Genomic DNA, 12,185 nt, shown 5'->3' on the forward strand with positions numbered 1-12,185 from the left:
AAAAGAAAAAAGGGAAATTGGGAAATTCAGTTATATATATATATATATGTATATATGTATATATGTATATATATGTATATATATATATATATATATATATATATATATATATATATATATATATATATATATATATATATATATATATATATATATATATATGTATGTATGTATGTGTATATATATATATATATACATATACACATACACATACATACATATATATATATATATATATATATATATATATATATATATATATATATATATATATATATATATATATATATATATATATATATATATATATATATATATATATATATATATATATATATATATATATATATATATATATATATATATATATATATATATATATATATATATATACACAGATATATATATATAGATATATAGATATATATATATTGATATATATTGATATATATATATTGATATATATTGATATATATATATATATATGATTGATTGATTTTTAATATCACCGTTAATTTACTCTACTAACAAGGTAGATCCGAACTGATACATTTTAAAATGAACCCAATTTTATAAAAATGGCCCTTATTTTCTAGTAGATTGGTAATTTCTTCACACTGCACTTTGCCTTGTTTCTAAGGAAGTAGCTTATTCTGTTGAGTTCCACAACAGCACACTTTGGTTTCCATAGCTTACTTCCTAATGTTGTTGCTGCTCTGTGAAACCCTGTTTGAAAAGAAAAGAGAGAAAGACAGACAGACACACAAAAGCACTGGGGCTTTTAGACTGGACACAGACCCGAAGGAAGACGCATTCAGTGTGCACCCGGTCACAAAAGAGCCTTTCATGATGCCACTCTGATGATGGTGAGCCCGAGAGGCGTTCCAGTATCTCAAGCATGGAGAACACAGTTATTCACAGCGGTCACAGGCCCATTCACTCCTGCAAATTCCCCTATTCATCACAATGTTAGTACTGTAGCTCGGCCTGCTTGGCTGTGCTCACAAACATCTTACAGTCTTACATTGTGCTATTGGGTCACAATGAGCTAAATGTCCTTCAGAACGGCTTGATCGCCCACCTCTCTCCCACGTAACACAATTATGCCCCTCATAGCCGCAGTATAACAGAGTTTTTGTAGACTTATAATGAAAATAGTTCTTATCTCAGAATATGAGTCATGATGTTTGCATCCGTTTAAACTGGGTCAGCTCATCTAAATAGCCCAGATTGTCTGTCTGCATATATTTCTATTTTTTTTTTCTGTCTTGGTTGTTCTCTCTAGGTCCTCGTAATACCTGCCATGTTTATCTAAGTTCACTGTCTGTTTTCTTTGAATTGCATTTTTTAGCTTAGCCTCTCGTCTTTTTATTTCACCCCAGCTCTCCCTCTCTATTTGACAGGCTGTTTCATTCCCATATTTACTTCTTCCTTCAGTTCTATTATTTGCTTGCTTATTAAATTAAAAAAAAAGAATGTGTTTTTATATATATATATAATATATAATATAATATTGTGTTCAGTATTTCTTTGGCTGTTATTTATTTCTTCTGGTTAAAATTGTTATATTTGAGTAACAGGCTTTCTCGTTCTTGCAGTTTCCTCTTTTTTTTTTTTTTTTTTTTTCCAAAAGGGCTTTTGTGTTGAACTTTTTTTTTTTTTTGTTGTTCCTGTATCACTATATTTTAAAGAGCGCTTAGCAGAATAGTTCTGCCTTAATGATAATGGTTCTCTTTTGGAGGTTAAGTATGAGATAGTGTACTGTTTGCCAGTCGCTGACGCTAAATGACACTTACTTTAGTTTCATTCCTTTATTTTGATTAGGCAAGTTTCCACTCTTCTTTCCAAGAGTGATTTTTTTTTTTTTTTGATTTGGCTTCTTATTGAATCATTTTCACATATGCACAAAATAAAACATGCAAGGACCCTACAGTAGTATGAGGTTAAGTCTCAATTTGCCCTCCTAAATATTTAGGCCTTTAATTATTTAGGTTTTTAGGTCTTAAATTCATATAAAGTCAAGTACTAAGTGTTTTAGTATAAATATCTAAATAGCCTTAAATCAAGATACTCTTACAAATGCAAATTAAAGAAAAGGATTTTTCTATTTGAATTAAAAATATTTTTTATTTTGTAGTGTCATCAGATAAGTAGTAAGAAATTCGAGTATGTATTAATTTTTTTAATTAAAGTTGTATTTTGAATTGTTGCTAGCACAAGACATTTACATTTAGAGACCATATGTTTAGCGTTGTATTCAATTTATTTATTAAATTCTCTTCTCTTTTTCTTACCTGAAAAAATATGTACGTACTGTTTACTGAAATACTGATTTGAGTTTAAATTATGTATGAAGAAAGATATGATATATGATATAAAGATACACCAATTCTAGAATCAGTTGTCCCTGAGAGGTGGTGTAGAATAAGAAGGCAGGAGTGCAGGTCTAGAGCCTAGAGCCTTGAGAGCTTAAACAGGTGATCTTCACAGACTAAATCACACCACCTCAAACCATTTACATGGAACAGGCATTATTTAGATCCTTCTCAAAGGATTTAACAGCAGCTATATGTGAAGCTAACTGTTGCGTAACAGAGTTTAGTTTGTTTGATCTGTTGGCACACAGTGTAATCCTCGGGTGTAATTGTGCTTCACCGAAACCCCCTTCAATAGCACCCAGTGATTCTATGAAGTACCACTAAACCCAGTGATCTGTGAATGGCAAGCCTTTAAACTCGGGAGATGCTTTTTTGCAGTATGTTTGTTAAATATGCATCATGTGAACAGAACCGTGTGAATTTGCATTAGAGTCATTGCTTCTGCTGCCTTCAAGTCCACCTGGGAATCTCCTACATTTGTGTTGCTTATTATGATAACTGGCGTTCAAGCTAGAAAACAAGCTAAACAAACAAAAAACAAAAACAAAAAGATGATCTTTTTTCTGTGCAAAAAAGTTTGTCATTTTCACAAAACTGATATAATTTCTGCACGATCTCTTATAAATAAATAATTTTCATAAATCAAAACTGACATGCGAGTCATTATCTAGATGGCCTTTTTAAATATCACATTTTTACTATTTAAATACCGTTGTCAGTATTGTATTTCCATTTCTAAATATGACTTTGTTGGTCATTCATGTACACACAACTTGTAATTACAATATTCCCACCTGCACTTGAATGCTGCATTACACACAGGTAAGTGCTGCCTTTTTTTCCCCTTTGCACAAGGACATTTAAGTGTATTTCTCTCTTTATCCTGTCTTCTTGTGACTCCACAGTGTCCCTCATGAACCTTTGTGCTGAGCTTGGATAGTGTGTGTGCGTATATGTGTGTGTGTGTGTGTGTTGGAGCATCCCGTCCTCCCTTCATGTCCGACTTGTCACTGTGCTCCGCAGAACCATGAGCCGCTGCGAGACAATGACTCAGACCTCATCCTGAATGAAGGAGACCTGACGCTGACCTATGGCGACACAGCCATCACAGCCAATGGGGCCTCGTCCTCCGGTCCTGAAGGATCGGGCGGCAGCTGGGGTGTGAACGGCAAACGCAGCGACAGCACGTCAGAGGACGCTCTGGAGCGAGAACTGGACACTCGTGAACATGAGCTCTTGAGCCGTGGCACACGTCTTGTTTTCCCCATGGAGGACCACGCTTGACCCCACCTCACAAAACCGCCTCCCTGCGCTCCATGCCTCCACTTTTCTTGCACATTGATCCATCAGACCACCCACGACCCCTCCAAAGATCTCATGCAGGGGGTCTGAACACTCAAGGGAACCTAAAGATGGAGATCAGGAGGGTTTGTTCTCAAAGAAACGGAGGCGACATAATTGATGCTATGGCAGACTCCTGAAAATGTGATTTGTAGAAGAAAAAATATATAAAAAAAAAAACCTGTATATTGGACCGCTTTGGGCACTGATGTCCTTAGGATGAAGGATTGATGCAGAACGGTCTCTGCTGCCCTTAACATTCACACCGTCCACCACATATTAACATTTTAGCATAGTAATTTTTTGTTAGCAATGCTGCTACAAGCTATGACTGAGACGGGAACAGCCAGTATTATCTTAATTTGCATTTAAATGCTTGTCTTTCTCCATCAGGCAAATAAGCGAACAGCTCGTAATGTTTGTAAATATTCCATGGCAGCGGTGTTTGAAAGCTCACAAACACAAAGACAACATTGACATGAGTGCATGCTCATCTCATGACTGCATACGGAAATCTTGTAATACTTAACTCTAGTGATTTGGAGTTTACACTTCCTGCAGTATCTTGGTTGTACGAACACCAAGTTAACGTGCCGGTCGTTGTAAATATGAATGTTGGTCTGCACAGCTGTGGGACTTTTTTTGGTTTTTAAGCTGAATGCAACCAGAGTGTATGAGCCATGCACTTTAGCTGCAGCTGAGCTGCAGTCCTTGCATGTTTTGCTTTATTATATTAGCATATTAACCACTTGCACACTCCCAGCCAGAATTGCAGACCGATGTAGTTATCAAAGAGTCTTCGTATCTGCATCAAACATTCTTTTTGCGCCTCTTCAAATTAGAATGTTTTTGAAGGTGGATTTTTCCATATGTATGAGCTGCTGCTGTCTAGCAGTCGGCGATTCTGAAATCAGGAATCTGGAGTGTTTGGTATGACGTTGACCCGGCTGTTTATGTGTTCATGCAGTGAACGGGTGGCCTTGAGCCAGTAACCGCCAATGCGCATTCCTTCCCTCCTCCGTGTCTGGAAATGAATCATGTTAACGAATGCAAGTCTAAAGTCCGAGAATTTAGTTAATAACTAACTTACAGATGTTTGAAAAAAGTCCTCATTAATTCCGATTTATATTCAACACAATAAACTAAACCTTTGCACTCTTTCCACTTGGTAACCTTTACAATGGTCTGCACTTGCGCCTGTCTGTTAGCTTGAGGTGTGCAAGGAAATGCATCACTTCAGTAAAATCTAGTTCAGCATCTGACCAGAACATACATCGAGGAGATTTGCACTATTTATGTGGAGCAAATGAGCCTTGCAGGCTTCGCGGCAATCAGTTTGAGGTGCAGAACCTAAATAACTGGCTGTAGCACATGTGATCTGGTTAAGAAGTCACTCCTCTTTTGAATGACTCTTTCAATCTGTCTTTTTTTTTTTCCTGACCATACTATGGTGGACTTGTGTGTACCTTCAGGATATGTATCTCCCTCCTGTAGCATTCACCTTTTACTTGCTGTTCTGCATGTCAGTATATAAACAAACAAAAACCCATAATCAAGCTGCCATTTTTTTTGTCTGTGATGTATGAAACGCCAAAATGCTCAGTTTTCCCATTTGAATCCATTTAAAGGTCTACTCTGCCCCCAAAATGACAGTTTTGTCTTTAATTACTTACCCCCGTGTCGTTCCAAACAGCATTGTTCATCTTCGTAACACAGTTCAAGACGTTTAGGATGAAAATCAGGCTTGCGATCGTCCCATTGGCTGGCAAGTAATGAACACTGTCAGGACCCAGAAAAGTCAAAATAGGCATCGTTGAAGTAGTCCCATCTGCCGTCGGTGGTTCAACTGTAACATTATAAAGCGACGAGAATACTTTTTGTATGCAAAGAAAATAAAAGATTTATTTAACAATTCAGCACTTCTTTGCGTACAAAAAGTGTTCTCGTTGCTTCCTGAAATCTAGATCAAAGCATGGATGGCAGATGGAGTATTTTGATGATGTCTCTTGTACTTGACTGTGTTGGCAGTCAACGGGACAGACAAGCCTCTTTGTTTTTATCCAAAATGTCTTCTATTGTGTTCTGAAGACGAACAAAGCTTTTACAGGGGATACGACATGGGGGTAAGCGATTTAATAAAACTATTTTCATTTTGGGGTAGTGTAACCCTTTAAGATGCACTCAGCCTGTTAAATAATGCGACAAAACTGTGGTATGGATTGTAGTTTACCAAATGTATGTTTATAAAAAAAAAAAATAGCCAATGTATCAAAGTGGGCTACAGTAGCAATACCTAAGTAAGGTATTTGTTTTATTTTATATGTCATTAAATAAGAAGAATAATAAAACAAGAAAACTAGTGTTTACAACAAACGTATGTACAAGTTTTATTTATAAATAACAGATTTGTTCATTTATTTATTCTGATGGTTCACGTAAGGTTTGAGTAAATGTCGTTTAAAATGTCAAAACGATGTTAACAAAATGATAATAGTGTCAATGCTGTTGAGGAGCAAAAGCACAAAAACACCTGTATCCTCAAAGAATGATTGTGTTTTAGTTTTAGATCAGGCGCCTATTTAACTATTCAAATTGCAATCCTATCCTCTTCGTACACAAATGAACACAACATTTTGCACAGCCTAACAGCCCAGTGCAGACTCCGCACAGAAAGAACAAACTGGTGGTGTCCATGGGGAACTGGGAAACTTCACACCAGTGGGAGCGTTGAGACTTCGGGGAGAGAAATCAAAATTTCCTTTGGGGGAAATTCTTTCTCCACCCTTTTCTCTAGATCTCCAGTTCATTGAATTGCACTTTGTGCTTCACAGATAAGTTCTGCATTCATGTTTTTTGGGGGCAGCACCACAGAAACCGGAGTGTCCTTGATGCATAATCCTCTTTTCATACATTGTTGATGAATACAGGAATGCCTAGAAATGTTTTCATAATGAAATCCTCCCGGCGAACTGAACGCTCTGATGTCTGTCTGTCTGTCTCCGGGCCTAGTGCATGTGCTACAGCACGAGTGCACGTAAAGACTCGGTCTTGTGTGTCTGATTATGGGCTGCTGGGGATTGGGCAGGGATTATTGCGGATGAAATCTGGCTGTCAGGACACAAGCCGTTTCATTCTCTTTTGCTGAACGTGTTTGCCCTCTCTGTTATTGTTAGTCTTTTTCTTACAGGAGTCTTGTCAGTATCATTTGAGGTCGGAGGGTTTTGTGAGTGTCTCTCTTCTGTCGTCTACACTGCGGCCCGTGACGGCACTGTGAGGGAGATCTCGGGGTGTTGCTCCTCAGCTCCGTCGGTGTGTCCATGGCTTTTGGTGTAGCTTCTTATCAGGCTGTTCCCCCTCTGTCCTCCTGTTCCTCTAGCGCATCAGGCGTCTACAGCAAAGAGAGAAACATAACTTGACTTTGGATACTAGGATATGTGGTGAAATTTTTTTTTATGTATAATGTCAACAAAGTTTAGTTATAAAAGTGCAGTGTGTAATTTCTGCTTTGCTAATATTTTTTCAAAGATAGGCTGTGTGACGGTTTCTTTAAAAACAGTGGGTTCCTATAGGCCTACTTGTACTGGAAGAAAATATTAGTTTATTAGTATAATATGAATAGAATTATTATTCACCCATATTTAAATTACTCCTAAATTATTAGGAGAATGCATTTCTATTAGTGTTATATTTTAATTACATTAATACAATAATGGTAAATATTATGTAATTAAACTGGTATGTATAATTAACCCTGAATTACATTCATTATATAATTAATATTGTTTCTTTTACCCTGAAAAGCAGATCATAAGTAATTTTTGATAGTTTTTATAGGTATGTTATATTAATATTTAAATGTTTTACATTTCTAAATATCACATTAACTATTAATATTAATATTTGTTGTCTTATTAACCCTCTCAACCCACATTATATGTAAATATAAATGATTTGATCTAATATTGGATATTAATATATTATTGGCTTATTATTATTAAAATTATTATTATTGCTTTATTACACCAATAATGATTATACGTCCAAATATTATTAAACACCGATATTTATATAATTAAGTTTTAGGCTAACAATGAATTACTAGCTTTTGGAAAATGTGGTTTTATGAGCCATATTTGAAAATAAGCTTGTGATGAGCACTACATCTGATACAATATTTAATAATTAAATATTAGATTATTATTAATGAATTACAATTTTTTTGTTTGTTGTTGTTGTGGCACCCAAGCGATCAAAAGCTTTTCAAAATTTATGCTATACAAGTTATATTTGAAAACAAGTTTGTGATGCGCGTCAGGTCTTGGAGGTTGCCTCATCTGGTACCGAGGGACACTAATAGGTCTGTACTGGTCAGCCGTGTTGTCTGGTGTCAACATGTCTAAGCGTAGTCATGGCAGAGCCCTCGCAGATGGAGCCGGTGACAGGCTCAGCTCAGGGAGCACTGCTCCCTCCAGGGACTAACCAAAACAAAGCAGTGCCTATTTAAGCCTGTTCCAACCACGTGTGGTCGGTTTGTTAGGTCACATCAGCTCTCATCACATGACGCTGATAGCGATAACAAAGAAGCCTGTATCATGATCCATCACTCCGTTATACAGCACCGTTTACGTGCCTCACCATGAAATCATACTCGAGCGTGATGGCTCATTGATTTGTGGCGCAACTCTGTCGGACACCGTCCGCACGAAGTGATTTGTGCTGACTTAACTATTTTTTAACCATTATATTGACTACAGTAAAATGTAAATGTTCATTTTGCTGACCCAGGTCTGCTAGGAAATGAAAATAATCTCCCCACTTCCCCAAGTTGTAGAGGACAGTATTAACTATGACTTCAGCGGCACCACGTACATGTTCATCGGTTTCACGCTGGATCAATGACCTCGGCTAAACTCCACTCTTCTATTGTGTTCGGTGTTCACAATCGTTAAATGCTGAATAACGTGCGCCGATTCTGCACTTTTGCTGTGTTAATTACTGTGTTAACATTAGTTCTTAAAAATAGCTGATAAAGCATTTATCTTGGTTAGCACTTCTACGTATACAAACATTAATTAACACTTAACAGAATATTTAGAAATGATCATTAATCCAGTGAAAGCCCGTTGTTTGTTTATGATATGCAATGCATTACCTAGTAATTATCCTGTAAAGCGTTTCCAATGGTAAAGCAAAAAATACAATTTTGCATGTGCCAACGTTCACATTTTAACTGAACGAGAATCCGGATGTCTATAACTTCATAAAACATCATGAGGGAAAATCAACCCTCTAATCTATCATTATGCAGATCAGAAGCCTTTGTTACGAAGCTGTCAGTCCCTCAGTGTATGTGCACGGCATTCACATATACTGCAAAACAGCACACTGCCAATAAAATCCATTTACATCTATACAACAACACTAGCAGCATTGTATAATCGATCTTCAACTCGCACTCCTCTCATCTAACGGGTGCAAGCATTAATGTATAGTCGTGCTAGAAAAATGTAAAACACCCATCTAACAAATTTAAAGTCGGCGCTAAAGCTGTAGAACACGTGCCCCATCTTATCAGGGATGCCATGTTTTACATTTTACACACATCTGTTTGACTTGATAAAAAATAGTAGTAGGACGCAGTTACCCTGTTACACATATTACATGTAAATAATCACTAAGTTATGAATGAAGGGTTATTCCCCTAAAAGTATATTATTATCATTTTCTATGAGACAACAGGACTAGACGTCAATCCAGTCTTCACAGGATCCTTCAGAAATCATTCTGATTTGGTGCTTGTGGCACATTTATTATTAAAGATGAATATGGTTGTACTCGGCAATACTTTGCATCCAAGTGAAGTGTTTTTGTTTGCAATATATGTCTGTGTTCCGTTTATATTATGTATATTAATACACACACACACACATACAGTATATATTTAAAAAATATGGTTGCTTGCTATGCTGTTGATTTGACTTCTGTTGGCCTTAAAGGCAAAAATTTAAATGCTTTCATTTACTTACCCTCCTCATGTTGTTCCAAACCTGAATGCGTTTCTTTCTTCTGTTGAACACAAAAGAAGATATTTTGAACTTTAGCAACCAAAACGTTCACAGTAACCATTGACTTCTACAGTATGGGAAAAAATGTCAATGGCTTCCACATTTGGAAAAACATGAGGTTGAATTTTCGTTTTTAGGTGAACTATCCTTCTGCTATCAAGTCTGTAAATCTGTAGTAGGGTAATACTGCTAAATAAACACAAGAAAACACATGTAAAGTGTGACGAGATGTACTTGGCCAGCATGGTGCCCGATTACTTCCGTTAGTTCTGGGACCATGTTGACCTTTTGTTGACATCCAGGCACGCAAACAACATACCATAAACTCGTGTTTTGGTGGTTTTAGGTATTGTCCATGTTCCTCTTCTGATAACCCAGCTGTCTCATGACCTCGCTGCAATAGGCTTCGACCTGGTTCACCTGCTCCACGTTCAGCCTCTCCCTCCAGGCGTAAATCGCCTCTTTGGCGTCTCTGGACGATATGAGGAAAGGCTTGTCCGAGGAATAGCCGTGTCCGTGGGTCATGTTCACCACAAACTTCTCCATGGCCGAAGAAAGGGTGAGGTTGGAGAACCGATAGAGCCTCTGGAGCTCGCCCACGGGTCTGAGGACCAGATCTTCGTATTTCAGCTGCATGTAGTTTCGCTTCACCCACGGCGGAGCGTTCATAACGAGCAACATGTCGTTGAGCCAGTTATCGCATATTAACTCCATCGCGCTCGAGACGTAGTTCTCCGCTCGATGGACCCTGTTGCTAGGCACCAGAAGGCGCTTGTACTTGTCGCTCTGCTTCTTGCTCCTGAGCACCTGTATGCTCTCTTTCACCAGAGCCAGTTTAGACTTCAGCCGAGAATTATGCACGGCCCGCGGGTCGCGAAACAGCTGGACTATCTGGAGGTTGATGGCGGGGTCTCGCATGAGGGGAACCAGAACCGCCAGATCTAACACGCGCACGTCCTTGATGACCATCACGGGGTACTTTTTGCACTCTTTCTCCAGCTCTTTGAGGTCTCTCGGTTGGCACTTGCTGCACACGTCCCCTTGGACCAAACCGATGTTGTGCTTTTTATACGCTTTGCAGAGAGGCTCGGAGCAAATGACCTTGTTCGTTTTCCAGCCGAAAATAAACGAGGTGGTTACGTTGGACGAGCCTGCGTAGAGTTTTAACACTGAGAAATCGCATCTAAACAGAGAGTTCATCATGTCTCTCACTGCTCCTTGTAAACTGCCCGCGTCTCCGGGATAAAGCGCCTGCCACATATTCCACATGGGTTCGTATAAATAAAACACGTCAGGGTGCTGATTAAATAACTCCCCTAAAAAAGAAGAGCCTGTCCTCCAGGTTGCGTGGAGGTATATGTGTGTTCTGGACTGACTCCTGTTGCCGTAGTCCTCCACCTCCGTTGAGTTGCCAGTCCTGGTGCTACTCCACAGGGCGATGGTGCTCTCCAGATCGGGACACTTTTGTTGCTGATATCCATCTTTAACGTGGGGCGATTTGCTCCGGTAATCTAGTACGTAGGGAATTAAAAGCAGCGCCACGGAGTATCCTAGAATTAAGATGATGTATTTTTTCTGAAGCCTTCTCTTCATGGCCTCAGCGGAGTGTGAGACGCGGATCTCGGCGAACTGAGGCGCCTGCCTCGACGAATACTGTTAGATTAAAGCAGTAAAGTTTAGAGGGTGGAATCTTTTTTCTCAGCCGTAATACCGCAAGTCCCGCCTCCTGTGCTCTGATTGGCTAGCGGGAGTTCTTCATAAGAAGATTGTAATTGGATAGCGAGGAAGTCACTTATATAGCCTGAGGGCTGGGGGAAAAAAATTATGATTACACCAGCCTCGAATAACTACCAAAATATGAGCACAGTTCATATAAATCGACCTTATGAAAAATAATTAACATCACTGTGCAAAATAAATGTGCCATATTTTAATATGATTAAAAATGTACATAAAAATACAAAAACACCTTACCAAAAATATTAAATACATTAATTTTGTATTACATTGTATGAATGTATAAACACACGTAATAGCTTGCCATTATAAAATGTTAACATAAGCACTAAAATCACTTCTGAGTTTTGAAAGTGTGTCGAAAGTCGAGATGAAGCGAGCATATTTTGTGATGATTCAGTTTTGTTCTGTAGCACATAAATTATAAATGTTTTATTTGTTAAACTCTCTTTTCAGAACTAATAATAAAAAACCTTTATAGCAGAATTCTGCGCAAGCAAACGTGCACTAAATATTTTTGTATACTGTATGTTTTTTTCTGGGCTTTTACGTGGAGGAAATTTGAAAGCAGCGCGAATGTTTTGTCTGGCGCTGTTGATTGGTTGTGTCGCCTCATGTTTGGAGTTGGTCGATAGGTGGCAGTAAAGCTCCCTCCGACGGTATT

The 12,185-nt window shown here is 38.1% G+C and overlaps 2 protein-coding genes across 4 annotated transcripts in view; one reads left to right on the forward strand and one right to left on the reverse strand.

Annotated features, from left to right (window-relative positions):
• Positions 1–6,092, forward strand: part of slc9a7 (solute carrier family 9 member 7) — a 32,795-nt gene extending 26,703 nt beyond the window's left edge. For 2 of the 3 annotated variants that reach the window (XM_043243028.1, XM_043243029.1), the window contains one exon: positions 3,402–6,092. In XM_043243028.1, coding sequence (XP_043098963.1) covers positions 3,402–3,662 — 261 coding nt within the window. In that variant the 3' untranslated portion in view covers positions 3,663–6,092. Of the gene's footprint in view, positions 1–3,283 lie in introns of all 3 variants that reach the window. The other variant, XM_043243031.1, reaches the window with a different exon arrangement.
• Positions 6,093–10,103: 4,011 nt separating this feature from the next.
• Positions 10,104–11,520, reverse strand: chst7 (carbohydrate (N-acetylglucosamine 6-O) sulfotransferase 7). Its single transcript, XM_043243032.1, has one exon. The coding sequence runs from the start codon at positions 11,375–11,377 to the stop codon at positions 10,127–10,129; it is 1,251 nt and encodes a 416-aa protein (XP_043098967.1). The 5' UTR covers positions 11,378–11,520; the 3' UTR covers positions 10,104–10,126.
• Positions 11,521–12,185: the final 665 nt, after the last annotated feature.

The sequence above is a fragment of the Puntigrus tetrazona genome, chromosome 6 (genome assembly GCF_018831695.1).
Source record: "Puntigrus tetrazona isolate hp1 chromosome 6, ASM1883169v1, whole genome shotgun sequence".
Taxonomy (NCBI): Eukaryota; Metazoa; Chordata; class Actinopteri; order Cypriniformes; family Cyprinidae; genus Puntigrus; species Puntigrus tetrazona.